Below are 27205 nucleotides of genomic sequence, written 5' to 3'. Positions count from 1 at the left end.
TACTCCTAGGGTTGCAATTTATAACACCCCCTTCCCATCCCCCCTCTTGCACCAACCTGGCTTCCATTCAGGGCAGTACAGTCCAGGTATATCACATCAGTTTGGGAGGAGGAGGGGGTGGTGGGTGCTACCTTCCCTGAGGTTTGGGGGTTGTCTAGCTGCTTCTGCTATTCACCTAAAACAATGGCAGCTGCTATTAGCATATTTTAGTAGGTGGAAGCCCAGTGGCTGCTGCTGCTGCATGGTGCAGAATATCAATTGTGGCTGCAATGTCACTAAGAGGGAGCAGGGCGTGCAGGCTGCTGCTGCTCCTCACTGCTCTGGAGGGGAGCACAGCACTGCCCCCTACTTCCGCTGTGCTCTCTCCATCTGGCTATATACACCCTATAGATGCTTTTTTGGGGGGGAAGCAGCGATTAGGAAGTGATCATCTTCCATGAAGCCCAGGGACACCGGTGCCCCTCTGCTCAGCATCCTAGAGAACAGCATCCAGGATCCCTGAATTATTGATTGACTCTTTCTCTTCTTCCCTTGGATCAATTGATGCAGAGAAGGGGTGTTTGCCATCCTTGCAATGTGGCAGCCCTAAAACTCAAGAGGCGGAGGGGGGGAAATGCCTGTCACATTGTTTTATAATGGGAGGGAGTCAAAGAAGGGCGATCAAGACTGAGACGACCCCCACAGTGCTCTAAGGAAGGTTGGGAGGGAGGGGGGTCTTCAGTAATCCTTTGGGGGGGGTAATACAGTAGTTCACCAACATGACTGTATACATCTATATATAATTGGCTTCTTTGGGTCTTCAACATCAAGGATTGCAGCTTTTTTGGGGGAGGGGAGATGACCAATTCTGACCTTTGCGGAGAAGAGGCAGGAAATAGAAGAAGAGAACCGGCTTTTTTAGGGGAAATAGACACAACCTTGTCAATATCATATATATGCACATGAGCGCAAACACCATGATATTCATGGTACTGGGGGCGTCCATTGTTATGGTAAGAGGAACTCTTCTCACTTCATGTATTTGTAGCAATGTCATATTGACTCTATGTGTATCAGTGTCTGTATGTATGTGTGTACATGTGTGTGTGCATGTATGTGTGTGTATGTGTCTGTGTATGTGTGTACGTGTGTGTGTGTGTGTGTACATGTGTGTGCCAGTGTATCTGTGTGCATGTATGTGTGTGTGCGTATATGTGTCAGTGTATCTGTGTTCATGTATGTGTGTGTATGTCTGTTTTAGTGTGTGACTGTGTGTCAGTGTATGTATATGCGTGTATGTCTGTGTTGGTATGCCTGTATTAGTGTCTGTGATTCAGTGTGTATATGTATTGTATGTGTGTCATTGTGTATATATTTGTGTGTATGCATATATCTGTGTCAGTGTGTGCATGTGTCAGTGTGTCTGCGCATCGTGTGTCCTTTAGTGGCAGCATTGTCAATAATGCTCCAGTCTTTTTAGCCAGCAAACTAGAGTCAATGTTTTATTCCATCTAGAGTTGACCAGATGCCTTGGTTATGGGCTCTTACAGGCAATAGCTTGCTTGATGGACATGAACGCTCTTTTGGACCGATTTCACAATTATATCTTACCGCATTTAAGAGGGGAAGATCGGGTTTGTCACTGCAACTGTGGAAGGTGAGTCCCTCCTGCATTTTATCTGTCTCTCTCCTGCATCTAAGGCTGCCTGTCTGTAATAATCCACATAAGAATGAATGGGTAATGTGCCTGCTTCCAGCACCACAGACAGATCACAGCAGTAGCAATAACAGCAACAGCATTGGCACCTCACACCTAGGATGTGTGCAGCACCTATGATGGCTTTAGTACTGTGGACACTTAACACTTGTCAGTGGAGAGCACACTTATGTAGGGTCAGCACCTTGGCTCTTCAAAGTTGTGACTTCAGCTTCATGGACAACTCACACTCACATGCATAGATGGCACTTGTGGTATTTCTGCATTATGCAAAGATCACACTTGTGTTATTTCGGCACTATACATAGATCACACCTGTGTCATTTCATAACCATGGACACACACCTTATACTTTACCCCACCACATAGTGGTCACCCTTTTGTTGGGTTCAGCACCATGGACAAACGCCATATAGTTTGCCCTACCACAAAGTGGTCACACATTTTTTGGGTTCAGCACCATGGACACACGCCATGTCGCTTACCCCACCACAGAGTGGTCACTCTTTTGTTGGGTTCAGCACCATGGACACACGCCATGTAGTTTGCCCCACCACAGAGTGGTCACTCTTTTGTTGGCTTCAGCACCATGGACACACACCATGTAGTTTTCCCCGCAATAGAGTGGACACTCTTTTGTTGGGTTCAGCACCATGGACATACGCCATGTAGTTTGCCCCACCACAGAGTGGTCACACTTTTGTTTGGTTCAGCACCATTGATGGATGTTGGTTTCCGGGTCTGAGCGTTGCCTGCTGTATAGATATGAAGCAATCTCTATCCACCCTCTTTCTTATGTCCTGTTTGCATGATCACAACGCAGATCATTTCATTTAATCCTCATCACTTTAACACAGGGCACCCAGGTGTGCGCGGCAATGCACTGATGGGGATCTCTGATGCATCATTGAATTCATGTTACTGCTGAGGTTATTCTGCATGGAATCCATTTCACCGTCACGATGCCATTCTGACGCCTGGACTCGATTGTGAATAATGGGAATCCCAGGGTTGGTTAATACCATGTCTGAATGCTGATGCTTACTGCCGTCCTTAATTTACCGTGGACTGTTGATGGCTTTTGCTTCAGGGCATGGCAGGCCATGACTGTGCTTAACACTCGAGTGGACCAAACTTCTAAAACTCTTCAGCTGCATGGATGTTGCTGCTCTATGTCCTTATTCTAGGACACTGTTATCAGTTCACAACGAGATGGCGCATTTTAAAAGCAGCCCAAAAATGTCATTCTCCAGCCTTGACCAATATGAGAACATATTGACACTTTTCGGAGTAACGTCCAGCTGAGTGTATCCATTAAAGTTACTGTCATTAGTCATAGGTTGATTATTCTGTAAATTCGGGTCCCCAACCTGTGACTCTCCAGCTGTTACAAAACTACAACTCCAAGCATGATGGTAATATGTAGTTTTGCAACCATTGGGGGGCTACAGGTTGAAGAGATCTCTGCATTATCGATGTTCCAACCCAATTGTTTTAGTAGGGGGATCATTGTTCCAGCAGTAGACACGCACATCCTATAGACTTGAAGCAAATTACATTTTACTTTCTCATTGGGTCACATGTAATATTTTTAAATTCATTGATAAACTCCAGGATCACCTCCCAATTTTATGGAGCATTTTATAGGGAGGGGCATTTGCAGTACTCAGAGGGCAGACTCCCAATGGTTACATGCACAAACCCATCAATAATATTAATGGGGGGAAAATGCCCTGTAGAAGCGTCGTGATGTAACGAGGCTGCAAGTCAACAAATAAAAAGCAGAAAAAGTCCTGTGTCTCCGTATAAAGCAAAAGAAGGCAGCAGGATTTATTTACAGCCGTGCCGTAAATACGTCAGGTGCTCATTGGACGACGTATCCCACTCTGGAGTGAGCAGGGCTGGGGAGCAATTACTTTCGATTCAACACCCATGCAATTCTAATATGTTATCATTTTACTTGGAATACCGAATGGGGATAATGGATTTTCTTCAAAACCACCATAGACATTCATAAAATCTCATTTACTCATATGTACCATCTACATGATATTGATTACCTCCTATTGACGGTCATTGAATATATTTTTTTTTTTATACTTAAAGGTTTGGACAATCTCCTATGGTTTAAGGACTTTACAAGCAATAATAGTAATTTTATTCCCTCAGGGGAAATGAGGAATAACAAGGGTCCCATTGAATCAATGGGCTGCCCACATAATAGAAAGACACGTCTGATCCTCAGGAGGGTAACGTCTGTCCACCTTCACACATAAGCATGACAATGTCCCTAGTAATTATTTTACTTGCTGATATAGTACCATCATATTCTGCAGCACTGTACAGACATCATGATCACTGTCCCCATATCGGCTCACAATCTAGATTCCCTATCAGTATGTCTTTAGCATGTGGGAGGAAACCGGAGAACCTGAAGGAAACCCACACAAGCATGGGGAGAATATACACTCATTGCACATGTTGTCCTTGGTGGGATTTGAACCCAGGACTCCAGCACTGCAAAGGAACAGTGCTAACCACTGAGTCTCCATACATTGATAACTACTGAGCCACCATACAGTGCTAACCACTGATATACCTTACAGTGCTAACCACTGAGCCACTATACAGTGCTAACCACTGAGTCTCCGTACATTGCTAACCACTGAGCCACCGTACAGTGCTAACCACTGATATACCTTACAGTGCTAACCACTGAGCCACTATGCAGTGCTAACCACTGAGCCACTATACAGTGCTAACAACTGCAGCGTAATGGCACTGTAAAGCTGCGGTCCCATGATGAGCTTTTAGTGTTGCAGATTTTCTGCACCATTAAGTAAAATATGTTACTTGAATTGTTTCGAAAATATGCAGGGTAAAAAAAAAATCACCAAAAACTCATCGTGAGAACGTGGCCTACTAGTTCCCTACTGATGGAATTTCAAGTAACTATTGATAAAATCGCGCAATCTCATGAAATCTCACTACTTTTCCATACAGAAATCCTATTGGAATGTGTTATGAAAGGGCAAAAGTCCCGATAATGAACGCATATCGTCTTTTTTTCTACTTTTGCTTTAACGTTGTGATTTTTTTGATGTTTGAGAATACCAACCAGATAGAAGTTGGGAGTCACTCAGATATCTGTATAAACCTTTCTATGGATCCTTCCCCCAAAACATAAGCCCCAGGGACTCTTTTAATTTAAACATTTAGGCACAAATGTATCATGTCCTGTATTCCAGTCTTCTGATACAAAAAGTTACACATTGTAGTGCAGAACACATTTCTGGAAAACTTGCGACTTCTTTTCCAGTTTGAGCTGGCCTCGCCTCACTTTTGAAAAGCGGTTATGGCATTGCCCATATCGATTTATGTAAAAATAGGAGTCAATTCTGGCGGAAATTTACACTTTTAGTTTGGGGCGCAGAAGACGGAGGATGCACCAGGTCTGTGAAGCACAGTAACTGAATTAGGTGCAAATGACCAAATAGCCTTCTAAAGACAGATGAAGAATATAACAAGTCTAAAACATCGCGACATCCATTAGTGAGTGTCTTATACTAGTTGTCTTTTAGCGTGCACTAATACTCCCAGCATGCACAGACACTCTATCAGGCAACGCTCAATAGTTTTTCAGTAGTCACAGGTTCTTTTAGATCACCTTCAATCTTCTGCTATCCTTAATCAGAATTTGTCAGCACACAAAGACTGTTCAAACCAAGCACAGGCAATCGGTGCACCCTTGGCGTGGCTGAGCAGTTCTATGCACTTTCCCACCAACTTGTTCTATATCTCCACTTTTCTCCAGCCCCAGCTGGCAATTAAGGAAGATAGATGGGAATCAAGTACCATAGGTGGGAATGTGCACTGAGCTGTTTGGCCACAACAAGGGTGCACCAAGGTCCTGTGCTTGGTTTGAACAGTCATTTTTTGCTAATAGACTCAGAAGAGTTTTTTTATTGGGTTACAGAAAAGTCATTTCCACAAATCATATCAATATCTAATAAATCATGGGTCACATATTGTAAATTATGACTATTCATGGTCAACCAGGGAAAATATTTTTTAACTTGCCTAAAGGGGTTGTCCATTTTCGACAATCCTTGTTTGGTGGAGGGGCTCCATCATAGGGCGAGAATGATTGTTTTTAGCCACAGATTACAAATCTAGATAGAAAAGAATACAAATCTTGATAATGTCGATCCCACTAGAGTCCAATAAGCGTAGATATTATTTGTCGGGAACTTTCATTAACAACCATCGTAGACATTCCCTAAGTTGTCATCTTTTTCCATGTCTTCACACTTAGCCCTACCTACGTAATACACAGTCTTGGATAAGAAATTACATAGCTTTAATGTAACGGTAATTCCTTGGGGACAAAGGTTGGGAACGCATCACTTGAAACGAGGAGGTCAAAATAATGCTCCTGGACGATCACCGACGTGCCATAAATAATGCCACAATGGTATAGTGGATGAGGGCATACATACAAGTAACGGTAGTTTTATTTATGTGGATTTTTTCAGCCAAAAAATCCAAACCAGAAAACAGACACACAATTTTTTTTAGCTCAATTTTGAAAAACTAGTTGTAGTATTTTTAATTTTTTTAGTGCAGTTTTGCTGTGCTTTTAGGCGCATCTTTTCAGAGAGGTGTTTGATGTGTTTTTTAATCATACTTTGGGTTGTTTCAGTATGTTATGATTTTTGGTTTCTACAACACAAGTTAGAAACCTCATCAAAAGATGTTCCTTCTGCTCAAAAACACACCAAAAATTTGACATTATACTTTTTTTTTAACACAGGCAAAAAGTGCATTATAGCTGCTTTGTCTCATTCAAATTAATTTGGAAACTTACTGCAAGCGAATTTCAAGCATTTTTATGTAGATTTTTTGGCGCAGACTACGGCTACAAAAAGAATGCAAAATAAACTTCTAGGATCCGGTAATCACTATCAACTACATATTTACCAGTCTTATACAGTTGTGCTCAAAAGTTTACATACCCCACCCGAATTTTTTGCTTTCTTGGCCTTTATTCAGAGAATATGAATGATAATACCAAAATTTTTTCTCCACTCATGGTTAGTGGTTGGGTGAAGTCATTTATTGTCAAACTACTGTGTTTTCTCTTTATAAGTCATAATGACAAACCAAAACATCCAAATGACCCTGATCAAAAGTTTACCTACTCTGGTGATTTTGGCCTGATAACATGCACAGAAGTTGACACAAATGGGTCTGAATGGCTACTAAAGGTAACATTCTCATCTGTGACAAATCCCAGGAAAATTGTTCGGGATGCAAAGAAAAACCCACAAATAACATCAGCTAAAATACTGGACTCTCTGAAAACTAGCAGTGTGGCTGTTTCAAGATGCACAATAAAGAGGCACAATAAAAATGGGCTGCATGGTTGAGTCGCCAGAAGAAAGCCATTACTGCACAAATGCCACAAAGTATCTCGCCTACAATACGCAAAACAGCACAGAGACAAGCCTCAAAACTTCTGGAACATGGTAATTTGGAGTGATGAGACCAAAATTTAACTTTTTGGCCACAACCATAAACGTTACATTTGGAGAGAGGTCAACAAGGCCTATGATGAAAGGAACACGATTCCTACTGTAAAGCACGGAGGTGAATCGCTGATGTTTTGGGGAAGTGTAAGCTACAAAGGCACAGGAGACTTGGTCAAAGTTGAAGGAAAAATGAATGCAGCAAGTTAGCAGCAAAGACTGGAGGCAAATTTGCAATCATCAGCCCAGAAGTTGCGCATGGGACGTACTTGGACGTTCTAACATGACAACGATCCAAAACACAAGGCCAAGTCGACCTGTCATTGGCTACAGTAGAACAAAGTGAAGGTTCTGGAGTGGCCATCTCAGTCTCCTGACCTCAATATCATTGAGCCACTCTGGGGGGATCTCAAACGCGCAGTTCATGCTAGACAGCCCAGGAATTTACAGGAACTGGAGGTTTTTTGCCAAGAAGAGTGGGACAGCTTTACCAGTTGAGAAAATAACCTCATCCACAACTAACACAAAAGACTTCAAGCTGTCATTGATGTTAGAGGGGGCAATACACGGTATTAAGAAATGGGGTATGTGAACTTTTCATCAGGGTCATTTGGCTGTCTTCTGGTGACTCGAACATGCAGACCATTTTTCTTCAAGTGTCTCCTTATTGTGCATCTTGAAACAGCCACACTGCTAGTTTTCAGAGAGTCCAGTATTTCAGCTGATGTTATTTGTGGGTTTTTCTTTGCATCTCGAACAATTTTCCTGGCATTTATCACAGGTCACAGATGAGGATGTTACCTTTAGTAGCAATTCAAACCCATTTGTGTCACCTTCTGTGCATGTTATCAAGGCAAAATCACCAGGGTATGTAAGCTTGTGATCAGGGTCATTTGGATGTTTTGGGTTGTCATTATGATTAAAAAAGAGAAAACACAGTGTTTTGACAATAAATGGCTTCACCCAACCACTAACCATGAGTGGAGAAAGAGTTTTGGTGTTATCATTCATATTCTCTGGAAAAAAAAAGGGAAAGAAAGCAAAAATTCTGCCTGGGTATGTAAACTTTTGAGCACAATTGTAAATACCCCAATACCTACTACTGGGTTTAAAGAAAATGTGATTGATAAAATGACTAATTTAAATTAAAATCACACTCTTTATTTATTTTTAGTATTATTTTTAGTAGCATTTTTTAATGGGGTTTTATTTGTTTTATGAAAAGTAATATTGTAGATTTTACACTGGCCAACAGAACACACACACACAACTGATAATTCCTGTCTACAGCTCTTTTAGCTGTCTATATTGGGGTAGGAGTTAATGGAAGATGATGGTTATATTGGACTCCTGGAGTAGTAAAAAAATACTTTTTTAATTTAGTTAGTGATCATCCTTTGCAAAGTTATGAATATACTCCATTACCTTATTTTGCTCCCTTCTGTCTCAGACATTTGGCTGAACTCGCTGTTGTAACTTCCTAGTTCATGCTCTTTTGCAAGCTGCTTGATCTGCTGCTCTTGCAATGATTTGTACTCAAACATTATATACAAACACTCTTCCTGGCTTAGTATGGGAGGAGCGGATCAAAGCAGCTACAAAAGAAGCTTGAATGAGTCAGTTAAAACAGCACTTTCAGCATGGATTTTAAAAGGAAAAGAGCAAACTAACCTGTTGCAATTTGGTGCGCTCGGCGCACCGTCAAAAGGACGCATGCGCCATCAAACGCATACCTGCGCACAGCCTGCATCCCCAGTGCTAAAGATAGGGGACGTAGGTCGCATGCAGCGTCATGTGCCCCTAGGTGGAGCTACTGGAGGAGGCGCGGCAGGTGCGGGGCTTAGCGGCGGCCGTGTGCAGGCCGACGCTGCTGTTGGAAACGCAAATGTGAAACCACCCTTACACAGTGTAGCAATACTATACACTAAGAGGGGACTTTATAACATTTTACAACAGATTTTGGTGCCTTTTCTGTTTTTAGTTTTTAGGCACATTTTTATAAAAGTAGTGCCCCATTTTTAAAACATTTTGCACAAACTCCAAATCTATCTTGATTTCATCAAAAGAGGTGGGGCACTGTCATTTTCTTAGTTTTGAGTCATATTTAAGACATGTAATGCTTTTAAAATGTTGCACAAATATCGCACTTTTGCTATTATACATAACTATTAACTTTAGTTTTTGGCCAGCCAAAAAAATGTTGAAGCAAGCCACCATAGCAGTGTTTTTCAAGAGCTATACCACTCCTATTAAAAAGAATAAGACCTGAACTAAAGTACCTATGAACAGCCACTACATGGTGTATGGAGTTGTGCTGTTCAGCTACATCCAGCCAATGCTGGAGCTGTGAGCAATATCGTAGTAGAAAACCCCTTTAAATTCCATTTACTGCAGCTGCCATAAAGTACACACTGCTCTCTATCTGTATACTATCTGTGTGCTGTCAATTCAGGAGGAAAGTGTGTGTGTCCAATATGGCCGCCCCCAGGAAATTTAAGAAAAAATAAAAATAAATGTTAGAACAAAAAATATTTACAGCACTATATTTTTCAGACTTACTTTTAAAAAAATGACACTAAAAGGATGTAGGTTTACTTTTCTTCAAGATTGTTTACAAGTTAATGTAACCCTTTAAAGACCTGTGACGTTAATTTTCATCTGGATGTATGGATCAGACATACGATCTGAGCCTGCTTCATACACAGCAGATGGTGGTTGTGCTACACAGCCAGCCTCAGTCTTTAACAGGCAAACAGACAGTTTAACTGCTGTTGTCGATTAGGAGAGGCTTCTCCTAACAGCAGCTCCAGTTGCTGCTATTAACCATTTAGGAGCTGCTGTCAATCTCTGACAATTGATAGCGGCAGTTAAATTGTCTGTTTGCCGGTGCGCTTGCAAATCATCTCCCATGGACGTCTGGGGAACACGATTATGGGGAGCCAATAGGTGACCATGGCTGCCGGGGGCCTGCTGAAAGTTCTCCTGGCTGCCATCTTAGTTCTCCTGTGATGCTCAGGCAAATTTTGGGCTTAATAGTAGAAGCATCGCAACGCATAGTGTATGCGGTCAAACAACAACAGGTAATTTAATAAAAAATGTTTAAAAAATTATAAGAAGTTTACAAAAATATCATTCCCCACCTTATTCAAAAAGAAATGACATGAGACAAAAAAAACATATTTAGATTGGAGTTTTCTAGATACGACAATACTATAAAAATACAAATTTATTTAAACGGCTAAAAAAATAATCAAATCACCAGAATTGCCATTTTGGGGGTTGCCGCGCATTCCTAAAAAAATACATTAAAAATGCACTCAAAATGTCATAAGTACCTCAAAATGGTATATAAAAAAGTACAGGTCAGAACGCAAAAGAATGAAGATGTCATCATCGGGGGCGATGTCGGCGCAGGTTCAGTCACCGCTCTGAGAATACAGTGCAGTCGCCCCTGTGACTGAAACCGTGTCTCTGTCCCTGACTGACAGCCGGCCCCAATGCAGATCCTGTGTCAGTCAGGGTCTGGGGTGCATTTTCAGTCACAGGGGTGATGCTGGCACAGGTTCAGTTACCGCTCTGAGAATACATTGCAGCCGCCCCCGTGACTGACTGACAGATGGCCCCAATGCAGATCCAGTGTCAGTCAGGGTCTAGGGGGCATCTTCAGTCATGGGGGCGATGCCGGCGCAGGTTTAGTCACCGCTCTGAGAATACAGTGCAACCGCCCCCGTGACTGAAACTGTGTCCCCATCCCTGACTGTGACTGTGTGCTGTTCGTCCATTTGCTACAACACTAAAATTATATCTCCCATAAATATCGGATCAATCAAAATCCCAATATTCATCACCATGGGCTATCATCTATCCAAAGGGGTTTGGCTTCTGGGACCTTACAATCACAAGAACATGGGTCCTGTACCCTCTGTGAATGGAGTGTTAGTGCGTGTATATAACCACTGCTCCATTAACTTGTATGGGAGCAATAGTGAACATGCGCGGTAAACAGTGAATAGAACTGAGGTGTCACACTTGCAGGCTACCGCTTCATTGACAAATAAGGGCACAAGACCCCATTTTCTTTATTCACTGGGGTCCGAGCTGCTTTTGTGAAATGGTAGAAAACTTTTAGTTGTGGGAAGAGGGAGTTTCAGTCCCTGGAAGTAAGCTGAATTTCCCACTTCACTGCCAGCAACCAGGGATCTTGAAAACTGTGAGGGAAGTTTCAGAGCTTTTCATTACAAAATAAGTTAACCCCTTAGGCCATGTTCCCAAGATAAGTTTTTGGTGAGTTTTTGACGCTGTGTATCTTTTGAAAAAAATGCAAGTGACCTATTTTACTCAATGTATTCAGAATTAGTGCAGAAAATCTGCAGCATCCAAAACTCAGCAAAAGCTCATCGTCGAAATGTGGCCAAAAAGTACAGACGTGGTGACGTGTTTCTATTACACTTTTCCACTCCTGGTTTTGGCTTACAGATACTGAGGTAAAATACTGACCAAATCCTGAACGTGTGAACGGGGCCTGGTACAGTAATACCGGGAACTATTCAGAAAGCCAGTATACTGTTGGGGGTGCATTGATGGAGGAAGCATAGAAACCGTGTCCATGCCATAACTTTTGGGTCCCATCTGTCTTGTACAGCTGACACCCGAATTTAATGGCAAAGGTCTAAGATAACTCCTTTCTAGGATTGCAACATGGTTTTTTTTTCTAGAATACCGCAAGGTATATTTTGTCAGCATTCACCGTGGCCTGTAAAGAGCTAATAAAAATATGTTTTAATAAGGATACTGAAAAAAAATCACTACTTTTCCATACTGTTCAGAAATGTTCTGCTTCTATTCCTGATCTATAACCCCCGAGATGCCACAATAAACATATTACATAATGGTGGGAGTTTCCTTCTATCATGCCATAGTCAACCCCAGCCTAATAATGGCCGCCAGGTTTGTCATGTACTGTTTTATACTGGCAACGATAATGCACTGCAATACCGAAGTAGTGCAATGTATTACACAGGACATTGGAGGTTCAGGTTCTTTGGTGCAGTTCTTTTCAAACTTAGATGGCAAGTGGCTTGGGAGGTGGTTTTTACAGAAAAATTGTAGATTTCACAGCCCTCTTCCTGACAGCAAAAATCCCAGTTGTGTGGCCCAGGGATTACCTTAATCTGTTTGGTGAGACCCAAGAGGAAAAAATTTTACATTTCGTGCTGGGACTTAAAAAAAAAAAAAAAAAAAATTGTTATTGGAATAAACAAATAAAATACAATGGCAAAAAAAATAAAAAATAAATAAAAAGTAGTCAAAAATCCATATGTTCTCCAAACCAATGTACAATGTACAAAAATGTTATAGGTCATTTGGAAAAATATAAACAATTATTACTTTTTTTTTAAAAGAATGTTTTTGTTGTGTGAAAGGAGAAAAAAAAACTATGCAATGTGATAGAACTGTAATTGAAACAACCTGAATACTATAAAAGCAAAATTGAAAAATACAACGGCAAAATTGCTGATGTCCTCTCTTCTCCCCCCAGAAAAAAAAAAAGACGTAAAAAAAAACCTCACCAATACACTTAGCTTAAAAGTACATATCGACCTGCAAAAACACAAGCCCTAATGCAGATACTTTATTTCAGATACTACTTCGACAACCTCTTTAAAATACGGTTTAGCTGTTCACTTACAACTTTGCAATTTAGCTATTGTTAAAAATTCTCAAGAAATGAAGGAATTTTTAATGTTAGGGTATGTTCCCACGATCAGTAATGACGCAGGTGAAATCTGCACCAAATCTGCATCTGAGGTCACTGGCAGGTCACCTGTGTTTTTGATGCGTTTTTTTCATTGCATGCGTTTTTTTGTCACTTGAAATAAAGCTAAATGAAAGTTGGCTTCTGGGAAGGAAAAAAAAAGTGATTTCCTATTTGCAGATATATTGGGGTATGTTCCCAAGGTCAGTAAACACTGCGGGTTGGACGCTGCATACATCCGTAATGTCCAACCTGCAGCATCCAGCTGTTACAGCATAGTGGATGGGACTTCAAGAAATCCCAAGCCCACTGTGTGTGCACCAATGCCCGCGGCTCACCCGCAGAGATGGACATGCGGTGCGTCTTTCGAGACCGCACCATGTCAATTTATGTAGTGGAGATGCTCTGTCTCCGCTGCATAAATTACCCATACACTTTCATTAGATGCAGTAAAACCGCATTATCGTCCGAGTCACATGCGTATTAAGTGTGGGATCACAGCTTACTACACTTGTGTACTAATTTACAGGGTGAATCTTGTGACACAACCGGAAGTACATGACACTGAAAGTGGAGGAAAGCAAAGAGAGAGGTCCCCTTCTTTTTAATAAAAATTTTAAAAAAATGGCGTGGGGTCTCCCTATATTTGTTAACAGCCAGAGTAAAGCACACTACTGGGACTGCTATTTCAGGCTGGTAAGGATCCAATATCTATAAACCTTACCAGCCTGATAATACCAGGCCGCAGCAGTCTGCTTATCTTGGATGGTTAGAAAAAAAAACAGAATGGGGTCACCCTACTTTTGTTAACCAGCCAAAGAAAAAGCAGACAGCTGCAGCCTGGCATTCTCAGGCTGGCAAGGCCCATGGATTTTGACCCTCACCAGCCTAAAAATAGCAGCCCACAGCCGCCCCATAATTAACGCATACAAACATGTGCCAATTGTGGCACTTTACCCGGCTCTTCCCACTTGCCCTGTAGCGGTGGCAAGTAGGGTAATATTTGTAGGATTGATGTCACTTTTGTATTGTCCGGTGACATCAAGCCCACGGCTTAGTAATCGAGAAGCGTCTATAAGACACCTCTCCATTACTAATCCTATAGTTATATTGTAAATAAAGACACAGCCAGAATAAAGTCCTTTAATTGAAATAACGACACAGACTCCATTAATAATCTTAATTAAACCATTCTTACTGCATCGCCTATTCCACTGAAGCCCTCGATCGCCTGTAAGAGATATAAAATAAAAAAGCAACATACCATACCTGTCCGCCAAGAAGATATACATCCTGTCCCACGACGAGTCAGGCTCCGCTACATCTGGATGCCTTTGGCTGAATGGTGGCATTATGCTACCATGCAGCCTGACATCCATACACAGCAGAACTTGTAGATGACCACCGGAGATAACTCGGTCTCCGGTGGTCACCTGCACTGCAGTTCTCGCAGTCAGCTCAGCTCATTGCGAGAACTGCAGTGGACGCGAACTTCCGGCTGTGGCACAAGGTAAGAAATTATTTAAATACGCATGTGACTATAAAGATAATGTGGTTTTACCGCATGTAATGATATTCTATGGGTAATTTACGCTGTGGAGACTGAGGGTCTCAGCAACATAAATAGACATGCTGCGGTCTGGAAAGACGCGCTGCATGTCCGCTTATGCAGGGTTGCCGTAGGCGTCTCTGAACGCATAGTGGAGAAAGGATTTCTTGAAATCCCATCCGCTATGCTGTAACATCTTGCCGCTGTGGGTTGGACTCTGCGGATGTACGCAGCGTCAAATCCGTAGAGTTTACTGACCGTGGGAACATAACTTAGTTTACTGCTTGTTTCATAGGATACTGGCCACCTCTGCAGTCTATAGGAGGCAAAGAGAAAGTGTCTGCAAGCTGTTTCCTATACAGCTTGCAAGCACAACTCTGAGGCCGGCCAGTTCACTGGATTAGAGAAGCTTCGGCGCCCTTGTACAGAGGCAAAGCTGCGAGCAGCATGAGAGAGTGCATAGTTCAGACCAAAGCTGCGAGTAAGGGCCCCGTCACACATAGCGACTCATCAGCGATCCCGACAACGATATCACCTTGTCAGGATCGCTGGTGAGTCGCTATGTGATCGCTGGTGAGCTGCCAAACAGGCAGCTTCACCAGCGGTCAGGACCAGCGACATGGGGATAACAAGTGACGCACGTCGCTTTGTTACCCGCAGTGTATCTTAGTTACCAGCGCGCTGATGCAGAAAGCTGGTAACCAAGGTACACATCGGGTTTCTAAGGGGGCGTGCGTCACTTAGAAACCCGATGTGTACCTTGGTTACCAGCTCCCTGCATCAGCGCGCTGGTAACTAAGGTACACATCGGGTTTCTAGGCGCTGCTCGCCCCTTAGTAACCCGATGTTTACCTTGGTTACCATCTCCTGGTCGCTGGTCTCCCGCCTGTCACATGCAGCGATACGTGCTGACCAGCGGGAGACCAGCGACCCCAAAAATGTCCAGACCTTTCAACAGCGATCAGCGATACCCGGCAGGGGGGCCGGTTGCTGATCGCTGTCACACACAGCGATCTCGCTGGTGAGATCGCTGTTGCGTCACAAAACTTGTGACTCAGCAGCGATCTTGCTAGCGAGATCGCTATGCGTGACGGGGGCTTTAGTGAACTGTCAATCTTTTGGAGTGCACCGCCCCGCCCCTGGCAAGCAGTAAGTAGGGAGACAGAGGAGAAGGGCGCTTCTGAAGATAAAAGATTGGACAACCCAGCCCCCATTGACCCTCATGTGACAATCGTAGGGAGCCGACAGGTTAGTTCAGCAGTTGGGGTCAGCCATATTAGTCCTCCTGTGAAGCTCAGCCAAAGGCCAGGCTTCATAACAGAACCACAATTTTACCATATACTCCAATACTGACTATCACAGTTCAAAGTCCCCTTAAGGTAGTAGTAAAAAATAAAGAAAAATTTTTGTTTCCAAAAAAGTCTGATTAAAACATAACATCTCAAAATCTTAAAATCGGACATGTCTCAAGAACAGCACAATGTACCAATTATACATTAATACATTATTGACAAACTCTCGTGAGAAGCACTGGGGATGCCTCACGCTACTACCCTCCATTTGTCAAAGGTAAGTATCAGATCAGAGCACATCACAAATCACCATCGAATCCAACAATATGGAGAAGTGCCCAAAAGTAGCCAGTTCTCATAAGGCTAAATCTCCCCTGGTTCCCTGGTCATCATAATCTGAGGTCATCAGGATCGCTTTTGCATGGCTGAAGTCAGATGGTTAAGTATCTCGTCTATAGACTTACTATACTAACCCTTTCGTTCCTTGCGCAATAACTCCCGCTCTGTCAAGGGCAGTACCAAGTGTGTCACTGCCACTATATAACGCCTAGTTACCCCTACTTCATTCTGCTCGACTTGTTTCGTCTTCCATTATTAAGACTCATCAGAGGAGTTTATAAACAGGGGGCCCAGTAATAGGGTGTTGCTGTAAAGGGGTCACATATTAAGTGTGCAAAGTCCCACGCTACTTAAAGAGGGACTCCCAATAATACAGACTGATTTGGTGATTGGACATATATCTGCCTATTTTAATCAGTGCTAGGACTACAACTGTCATTTTTTCCTATTTCCTCCAGTTTACACCACTTAAAGCGGACATGTCACCATGTCAAAAGTGAACAGAATTTGCTCTTATTTTATTTCCACTGCTCCCCTGAGTATTTAACTTTTTTTTTTTCTTGGGGAAATCCGCCATATAGTTCCAGAGATATGGGCCTTTCTATTTCGAGATAATTTGTTATGCTCTTTACCAAGGGGTGTGGCGCAATAATGCAGAGCAGCTTAAAGAAGCGCCCCCAGAGATCCCTGTGAGCCACGCCTCCTTGTAAAGACCATAAAAAATTAGCACTCAATAAAAAGCCTCATATCTCTGGAACCTTATGGTAGATTTCCAAAAAACAAAAAAAAACAATGCTCAGTGGAGCAGCAGGAACAAGATGCCCCCAAATTGCCCATTTTATCTCGGTAACAGATCATCTTTAAAACATCTTAAAATGTGATCTTTATACGCCATAGAGACATATAGACAGGGCTTGCTTTCATGAGACAATAACATTAATGTACCGTAGGCTGGGTACCTCCAGGCCCCTGCAGTGTAAATCTGGAAATATGTCTTCGCTCAATTATTTTCGGTACTGTCTTCTTTATCCCTCAGGAATTAACCTTTGGGTTTCAGATGGTGTTTTATGTCTTCATATTTCCGAGGGGCTTTCCACTAAGTCAATGTTCCTTGTAATGGCGAATCTAGTACGTACACACGTGAGGTTAGAGGGTTCTCCCACAAACAGAGCCTGATTGCCAGGGGAAAATATGCATTAAAAGCAACTGGAAGCTTCATAGTATTATAGTATTTAAATATCTGATCAATACACATCTGAAAGCCGCACAGCTTTCTGCTCACATTGATCTGTTTCATTAGCATTTGCTGGGTGTTATGACTACTTCTAATTTATTTATATATATATATATATATATCTCAAAAAAAAAAATAAAGGGAACACATCCCAGATATCTCTGAATGAAATATTCCAGTTGCATATTTTTATTCATTGCATAGTGGGAATGTGTTCAGAAAAATAAAACATAACAATTATCAATGTAAATCAAAAGGAATATCCCATGAAGGTCTGGATTTGGAATGATACTCAAAATCAAAGTGAAAAATCAAATTACAGGCTGATCCAACTTCAATGGAAATGCCTCATGACAAGGAAAAGATGCTCAGTATTGTGTGTGGCCTCCACGTGCCTGTATGACCTCCCTACTGTACAACATCTGGGCATGCTCCTGATGAGGCATCGGATGGTCTCCTGAGGGATCTCCTTCAAGACCTGGACTAAAGCATCAGCCAACTCCTGGACAGTCCGTGGTGCAACGTGACGTTGGTGGTTGGAGCGAGACATGATGTCCCACATGTGCTCAATCAGATTCAGGTCTAGGGAACGGGCAGGCCAGTCCATAGCTTCAATGCCTTCATCTTGCAGGAACTGCTGACACATTCCAACCACATCAGGTCTGGCATTGTCCTGCATTAGGAGGAACCCAGGGCCAACCGTACCAGCATAATGGTCTCACAAGGGGTCTGAGGATCTCATCTCGGTACCTAATGGCAGTCAGGCTACCTCTGGCGAGCACATGGAGGGCTGTGCGGCACTCCAAAGAAATGCCACCCCACACCATTACTGACCCACTGCCAAACCGGTCATGCTGAAGGATGTTGCAGGCAGCAGATCACTCTCCACGGCATCTCCAGACTCTGTCACGTCTGTCACATGTGCTCAGTGTGAACCTGCTTTTATCTGTGAATAGCACAGGGCGCCAGTGGCGAATTTGCCAATCCAGGTGTTCTGTGGCAAATGCCAAGCGTCCTGCACGGTATTGGGCTGTGAGCAGAACCCCCATCTGTGGACATCGGGCCCTCAGACCATCCTCATTGAGTCGGTTTCTAACCGTTTCTGCAGACACATGCACATTTGTGGCCTGCTGGAGGTCATTTTGCAGGGCTCTGGCAGTGCTCCTCCTGTTCCTCCTTGCACAAAGGTGGAGGTAGCGGTCCTGCTGCGGTTGTTGCCCTTCTACGGCCCCCTCCACATCGCCTCCAGCCTCTGGACACTACGCTGGCAGACACAGCAGACCCTCTTTCCACAGCTCGCATTGATGTGCCATCCTGGATGAGCTGCACTATCTGAGCCACTTGTGTGGGTTGTAGAGTCCGTCTCATGCTACCATGAGTGTGAAAGCAGAACCAACATTCAAAAGTGTCCAAAACATCACCCAGAAAGCATTGGTACTGAGATGTGGTCTGTGGTCCCCACCTGCAGAACCACTCCTTTATTGAGGATGTCTTGATAATTGTCAATCATTTCCATCTGTTGTCTATTCCATTTGCACAACAGCATGTGAAATTTATTGTCAATCAGTGTTGCTTCCTAAGTGATTTCACAGAAGTTTGATTTACTTGGAGTTGAATGAAGGAGACAGACAGAAAAGTGGCTATATGCTAGGTTTATGTGTAAAATTAGCAGAACTATTTAAATCTGGGAAATATTCACATGAAAACATTTTTAGTATTGACTCGAACCCCATTGATATTGTCAAAACTGCAGGTGGACCCTCCAGAGGAGTTTAATGGAAAGTCATATGACATGGGACACTATTAGATTTTTATATTTTCCATCTATCTAATCTATCTGTCTCTCTTTACATGAGGCCACTCCTGTTAGGGCTCAAGCAGAGACGCAGCACAGACAGTCCCCATGGCTCTATATTTTGGAACTGTAGGCAGGGCCATATTTGTCACTTGGATGTTGTGGGCCAGTGCCTAGTGCAACAACATGTAGAGGGCGGTGCCAGGTCCTTATAGAAAAAATAAGACATAGAGGCACTTTATGTACTACTATATAGTGCCCCTGGATGGCACTCACTTATTGAGGTATTCAAAATAATGGAGGATATATCCATAATGCAGCATGAAATTGAACATGGCGCTTTTTTTTTCTGTCCCCTGATATATGAATCTGAAGGGTATAGTGTTACATCATAAGAAGGACTCATGGGTGTCATGGATGATCATTCACCTATATGACTGCTATTTAAAACAAATATTTTCATGACCTACACCGCTTCCCACGGCAAAGTTTACTATTTACCAGGGATCTGCAGCAATCAGTTGCTCATACAGGCCATTCCGAACAATTTTAAACTTTAAAGGGATACTTTTGTGTGCTCAGTCTCTGGTACAATATTGGCTTCCAGATGTAGGGGTCGAACTGCTGCAATCGGAGCTGGAGAGAGGGCCAAAGTGGGCCCTCTGGGCACAGTGGGCTCTGGCCCGCCAGGCTTTGCTAGGTGCTGGCGCCGGACATGTACACTCACTGGCCACTTTATTAGGTACACCATGCTAGTAAGGGGTTGGACCCCCTTTTGCCTTCAGAACTGCCTCAATTCTTCGTGGCAGAGATTCAACAAGGTGCTGGAAGCATTCCTCAGAGATTTTGGACCATATTGACATGATGGCATCACACAGTTGGCGCAGATTTGTCGGCTGCACATCCCTGATGCGAATCTCCCGTTCCACCACATCCCAAAGATGCTCTATTGGATTGAGATCTGGTGACTGAGGAGGCCATTTGAGTACAGTAAACTCATTGTCATGTTCAAGAAACCAATCTGAGATGATTCGAGCTTTATGACATGGTGCATTATCCTGCTGAAAGTAGCCATCAGATGTTGGGTACATTGTGGTCATAAAGGGATGGACATGGTCAGCAACAATACTCAGGTAGGCTGTGGCGTTGCAACGATGCTCAATTGGTACCAAGGGGCCCAAAGAGTGCCCAGAAAAAATTCCCCACACCATGACACCACCACCACCAGCCTGAACCGTTGATACAAGGCAGGATGGATCCATGCTTTCATGTTGTTTACGCCAAATTCTGACCCTACCATCCGAATGTCGCAGCAGAAATCGAGACTCATCAGACCAGGCAACGTTTTTCCAATCTTCTACTGTCCAATTTCGATGAGCTTGTGCAAATTGTAGCCTCAGTTTCCTGTTCTTAGCTGAGAGGAGTGGTACCCAGTGTGGTCTTCTGCTGCTGTAGCCCATCTGCCTCAAAGTTCGACGCACTGTGCGTTCAGAGATGCTCTTCTGCCTACCTTGGTTGTAACGGGTGGCAATTTGAGTCACTGTTGCCTTTCTATCAGCTCGAACCAGTCTGCCCATTCTCCTTTGACCTCTGGCATCAACATGGCATTTCCGGCCACAGAACTGCCGCTCACTGGATTTTTTTTCTTTTTCGGACCATTCTCTGTAAACCCTAGAGATGGTTGTGCGTGAAAATCCCAGTAGATCAGCAGTTTCTGAAATTCTCAGACCAGCCCTTCTGGCACCAACAATCATGCCACGTTCAAAGGCACTCAAATCACCTTTCTTCCCCATACTGATGCTCGGTTTGAACTGCAGGAGATTGTCTTGACCATGTCTACATGCCTAAATGCACTGAGTTGCCGCCATGTGATTGGCTGATTAGAAATTAAGTCTTAACACACAGTTGGACAGGTGTACCTAATAAAGTGGCCAGTGAGTGTATATCTGCATAGAGTATAATTCAATTGTGATCACTGACTGGGTCACACTGGGATGTGGATTGTTCGATTTCTAAATTAAAATGCTGAGGTCATGTCCAATGTTTTAATCTTGTATATAGATATATTGAAACTATGAGGGGAATTTATCAAGATTGTCATGTTGCATGTCTGCCCTAATAAGACAGTAAATTTGATAAATTAGTACATTTGTCTGCCCCTTGGAGGACTCGCGCCTTCTACTTATTTCCAATCAGAAAATTCTTATGAGCGTTGGATAAAAAAAAAGTTATTGTGCAAATATAGTGTACGCCGTAGTGTGTGACTTTTTTTCCTAAACACCATTGAACTGGCATAGGGTAAGTTAATATGTTATATATTTATATCTTATACACTGGGGAAAATAAGTATTTGATACACTGCCAATTTTGCAAGTTTTCCCACCTAGAAAGAATAATGAGATCTGTAATTTTTATCGTAGGTACTACTTGGCCTGTGAGAGACAGAATTTAAAAATAAAAACCAGAAACTCACATTGTATGATTTTTATATAATTCATTTTCATTTTATTGCATGAAATAAGTATTTGATATAATAGAAAAACAGAACTTAATATTTGGTACAGACACCTTTTGTTTGTGATTACAGAGGTCAGACGTTTCCTGTAGTTCTTGACCAAGTTTGCACACACTGCAGCAGGGATTTTGGCCCACTCCTCCATACAGATCTTCTCCCGATCTTTCAGGTATTGGGGCTGTCGCTGGGCAATATTGAGATTCAGCTCCCTCCAAAGATTTTCTATTGAGTTCAGGTCTGGAGACTGACTAGGCCAGTCCAGAACCTTGAAATGCTTCTTACAGAGCCACTCCTTAAGTGCCCTGGCTATCTTTTCGGGTCAATGTCATTCTGGAAGACCCAGACACGGCCCATCTTCAGTGCTCTTACTGATGGAAGGAGGCAGTTAGAAAAATCTCGCAATACATTACCCCATCCATCCTCATTCACTACGGTGCAGTCATCCTGTCCTCTTTTCAGAAAAGCACCCCTAAAGTATGATGTTTCCCCCACTATGCTTCACAGTTGGGATGGTGTCTTTTGAGTTGTACTCATTCTTCTACCTCCAAACACAACGAGTGGAGTTGGTGCCGAAAGTTAAATTTTGTTCTCATCTGACCACAAGACCATCTCCAATGCCTCCTCTGGATCATCCAGATGGTCATTAGCAAACTTAAACCGGCCTGAACATGTGCTGGCGTGAGCAAGGGGACCTTGCGTACCCTGCAGGATTTTTTTCCATCAGTGTAGTGGTGTAGTGTGTTTCTAGTGGTAATGTTTAAGACTGTGGTCCCAGCTCTTTTCAGGTTATTGACCAGGTCTTCCTATGTCGTTCAGGGCTGATTCCTGACCTTTCTCAGAATCATCCTTACCCCACCAGGCAAGATATTACATGGAGGATCAGACTGAAGAAGATTGTGTTTCTGCCATTTTCTAATAATGGAGCCCACAGTTGTTGGTTGTTGACTTCTCACCAAGCTGCTTGCCTATTGTCCTGTAGCCCATCCCATCTTTGTGCAGGTCTACAGTTTTGTTCCTGATGTTCTTAGTCAGCTCTTTGGTCTAGGCTATGGTGGTGAGGTTGAAGTGTGATTGCTTGTGTGGACAGGTGTCTTTTATACAGGTAACATGTTCAAACAGGTGCAATTAATATAGGTAATGAGTGCAGAGTAGGAGCGCTTCTTAAAGTAAAACTAACAGGTCTGTGAGAGCCAGTGTTCTTGCTGATTGGTCGGTGATCAAATACTTATTTCATGCAATAAAATGCAATTTCATTAAGTAAAAATCATATAATGTGATTTTCTGGCTTTTATTTTTAGATTCTGTCTCTCACAGTTGAAGTTCACCTAAGATAAAAATTACAGACCACTCCATTCTTTGTAGGTGGGGAAAACTTGCAAAATTGTCACTGTATCTAATGCGGTACTTATTTTCCCCACTGTATATCATATATAAGAAATGTTCACAGAGGGTCTGCACAAATAGGGGCCTTTTCTCACGGGGATGCTGCAACAGAAAGGAGCCAGAAGATTGTGGCGTCTGGTTACACAAACTCCTACACTGATCGGAACTGCTTCACCATCCTATAAAACAGTGCAGGTTTTCCTTGCTCTGTCACTGCAAGGGTTACTTAGTTCAGTTGACCTCCTGGAGCTCTCCATCCTGAATTGTCTCAGCTGTTCTGTGTTGGTCACTCCTCTCAGGTATACTGTATATGCTCACCTCTTGCACTTGGGACTTGCCAGTGATAGTTACAACTTCCTGGTTTAGTGGTGAAGGAGAGTTCTGAATTAGTAACCGTCAGTTGGTGTAGTTTACAGGAGATATCTGCGTGGATTTGCTATTGTGTGTTTATCTTAATTCTCTCCTATTTGGTTTACCCTCCTACTGTTCCCTTGATTTCCACTCTGTTGATTTGTGAGTGTATTTGTATGATCTTAGTTTTATTTTTGACCTGTCTGTTAACCCCTGTTTGTCTGGTTAGTGTTTTCCAATACAGTTTGGCCTCACACCTCATTGGGTGTGGGAGTGAACAGATAAGGGTTATGATAGGAGTATAACAAGGTATGAGACCCCGGAAACTTCACCTTCTAGGGGACAGGGATAGTCTAGGGTGCCCCTAGTGCAAGGAATCGTATAGGTGCACACAGTCCCTTGTCACTTCTTGACACCTTTCATACATTCAGTGAACTGGTAGTATGAGAAGTTGACTGCTGCTCTTTTAAATGTCCTTTTCTGCTTGTCCAGTCAACAGCCGGTTGCTGTCATGTTTACAAGGATTAGTTCTACAGACTGCCCAGGTAAAAGGGACTTGACATAATTTTGTAAAATACAGACCTAGTTATTGTGTGGTAACATTACATTTAGCATAATTTACAGGATTGTGCAAAAATTTTAGGCAGGGGTGGAAAAATGCTGCAAAGGAAGAAGGTTTTAAAAATAGAAGTGTTAATAATTTATAATTTATCAATTAACAAAATTTGGTGACCGCCCTTTGCCTTCATCTCTTTTTCTAGGTGAACAGTTTTTGAAGAATCTCAGCAGGGAGGTTGTTCCAAACATCTATGAGAACTAACCACAGATCTGCGGATGTCGCTTGTACAAATCCTTCTGTCTCTTCATGTAATGTCAGACAGACTCTATGATGTTGAGATCAGGACTCTGTGGGGCTGGATCATCACTTCCAGGACTCCTTGTTCTTCCTTACGCTGAAGATAGTTCTTAGTGACTTTGGATTCAAATTTATTCTGCAGCCGGACTACAACTCCAAGTGTACAACCAATCAGACACATCCCTGATGAATAAGTATCTGCCTGTATTTCTCAGCATTGAGGACACCATTAATCCTTCCAATGTCCAGTTACTGAAATACAGCCCCAGACTTGCAGGACCCACCACTGTGCTTCTCTGCAGACAATCATTATTGTACCACCAACCAGCCCTTCAGCGAACAAACTGCCTTCTGATACAGTTAAATATTTCACTTTTGACTCATCAGTACAGAGCATCTGTTGCTATCTTTTTTTTGTACCCCTTTCACTATGTTTTGTGCAAGGTTGAATTGTTGGTAACAATTCTTCATTGAAGACTACTGATCAGATTTCTCTGAACAGCAGATGGGTGTAGCTGGGTTCCATTGGTTGCTGTCAGTTCTGAGCTGATGGCACTGCTGGACATCGTCCAATGTCAAAGGGAAGCAAGCATGATGTGTCTTTCATCTGCTGCACTAAGTTTCCAAGGCCGATCACTGCATCTACAGTCCTCATGTTGCCCATTTCTTGGTGATCTAAATGCTGAATGATACAGGCAGATAGTTATCTATAGTGCAATACCATCAGGGAGGTGTCAGATTAACTCCAAATTTATTCTGCAGCTGGACAACGACCCCAAACATAAAGCCAATGTTATTAAGAAATATCTTCAGCATAAATAAGAATAAGGAGTCCTAGAAGTGATGATATGGCCCCACAGAGCTCTGATCTCAGCATCATCCAGTCTGTCTGGGAATACATGCAGAGACAGAAGGATTTCATACACAGAAGATCTGGAGTTAGTTCTCCAAGATGTTTGGAACAACCTCCCTGCCGAGATTCTTCAAAAACTCTTTACAGGTGGACCTAGAAGAATTGATGAAAACAAAGGGAAGTCACTGAATATTGACTTGATTTAGATTTATCTTTTATTCATTCACTTAGTTTATTTTTATCAATTAATATGCTATTAAAACTTCCCTTTTAGGAAGTTTCTTTCTCTGAAGCATTTTTTTCCACACCTGCCTAAAACCTTTTTCGCAGTACTGTATGTGTTATGTATTTAATGTTTCATATTATCGGTGTGCATTTACACTGCATAATTATCATAAACGAGCTTTTCTAGAAATGTTCATTTCTCAATAATCCTGCAGTCTTAACAGGTGGCCGAACACCTGACAAAGGAGCTAAATGCTGATTCGTTGGGTGAAATATTTTTTTTATGTCTGCTATTGTTCTCTGCAGCTTATTGTCCTGTGTAACCAGTATGTGCTGCCAAGAGCAATGACAACGGACATCCTGTTTAAACAGGCTGTCAAACTGCCGCCGATTGGGAAGCAACGCAGCAGATCGGCGGACATTTACAGCAACGGAGTAGTCTAAACTTCCCAGGTCTTCAGAATGGGTTTTCTAAAAGGCGGCTCACACAAGGCTAAAAATGCACAGATAATTTACTTCTCCAGCTATAATGTGGTTGCAAGTAAGATAGATAAAGTCCTCTATGTATAAGACAGGTCATCCACCACCTTGTGCTATCACTGGACCCTCAGCAGTATCTGCACAACCTGCTTCTCCTGGCCACTTCTTCTGTGTTGTGTTCCGTGCAGAACAGTTGATGACGCCATTTCTCTGGCGATGCACTTGGTATTGCAGCATCTTCATATACTAGGAGGATGTATTGATTTCAGCTTGGCATTTAACTGGACTGTGCCTGCAATACCGATGTAATATTTACAGATCTTGGGTTTGTTCTATAGTTCGTGCAAGTGGCTACATGATTTTTCAATGGCTCTATCCCATGTACTGTCTTGTATGGAACATTCCCCGTCGCCGCTCCCCTAGAAAAAGATGCTGTGCGACTCTCTCCACGGTCCCCAGATGGGTTTTAGTTGTCATACCCGCACAGATCAGGAGCTCCAAATATCAGAATGATCTGTCCCTTTCAACACTGAGCTGATCAAACGAACAAACATCTGTTTCCATTAACCTCATGAGGACAATTTTTAATTTTTTGCGTTTTCGTTTTTCCTTCTCCTCTTTTCCAAGAGCCATAACTTTTTTTTTTTTTTTGGTCACCATATCTGTATCAGGGCTTGTCTTTCTTCTTTGTAGGGTGACTTGTAGTTTTGAATGATACTACTCATTTTTATCACATAAAGGTTATGTTAAATCCTTCCTTATTTCCTATTCTTTTGCATGTTTGTCACACTTAAATGATTCGGATCACCAAACAAATTTAAATATTAAGCAAAGATAACACAAGTAATCACAAAATGCAGTTTTTAAATGAAGGTCTTTATTACTAAGGGAAAAAGATATCCAAAAACCACAGGACCCTGCAAAAGAATAGGAAAGGGGCAAACACTTTTTCACACTACTGTATATCTCTTAAGGTAAGTTTGCTGTCAACAAACTTTGTGTTAATCAATAGTATAGGTAAATATAAGAAACTTCATAATATAGCTTCTCAAAGAAATCTGCATTTTTCTCCATTCATGAGACACTTCTTGCTCTCCCACATCTTCTGAACTCACCATCCACTTTCTAAAAACAGCTACACCAAATTTTAATCAAGACAGACAGACTGCCAGCACACTGAGGAGTCAAGTTGCAGCAGAACAGTGAGGTGTCAGGCTACAGCTCCGACTGTAATAAGCTATAAGCTCTGGCGGCATACCCCAGTGTTATGATCTGGTCGCCACAGTTGCTTCATTTCACATTTTCCTGGCTGACTTGAAATGTAGAATTCCTTCCCCATGATTACTACTTTATA

At 42.5% G+C, this 27205-nt stretch overlaps 1 protein-coding gene across 3 annotated transcripts in view; it reads left to right on the top strand.

Moving 5' to 3' along the window:
• Nucleotides 1-236: 236 nt before the first annotated feature.
• The window catches only part of TMEM240 (transmembrane protein 240), a 128494-nt gene continuing 101525 nt past the window's right edge, over nucleotides 237-27205 (top strand). For 2 of the 3 annotated variants that reach the window (XR_012234097.1, XM_073585458.1), the window contains exons 1-2: nucleotides 237-992; nucleotides 1530-1636. Coding sequence is in view for 2 of the 3 variants with exons in the window: in XM_073585458.1 (XP_073441559.1) it covers nucleotides 936-992; nucleotides 1530-1636 (164 nt within the window). In the remaining variant the exon portion in view is untranslated. Of the gene's footprint in view, nucleotides 993-1494; nucleotides 1637-27205 lie in introns of all 3 variants that reach the window. The other variant, XM_073585459.1, reaches the window with a different exon arrangement.

Source organism: Dendrobates tinctorius, unplaced genomic scaffold (assembly GCF_039654945.1).
Source record: "Dendrobates tinctorius isolate UK_male_01 unplaced genomic scaffold, ASM3965494v1 ptg000086l, whole genome shotgun sequence".
NCBI classification, from domain to species: Eukaryota; Metazoa; Chordata; class Amphibia; order Anura; family Dendrobatidae; genus Dendrobates; species Dendrobates tinctorius.
The sequence above is the reverse complement of the archived record's forward strand: the minus strand, read 5'-3'. Positions and strand labels throughout refer to the sequence as shown.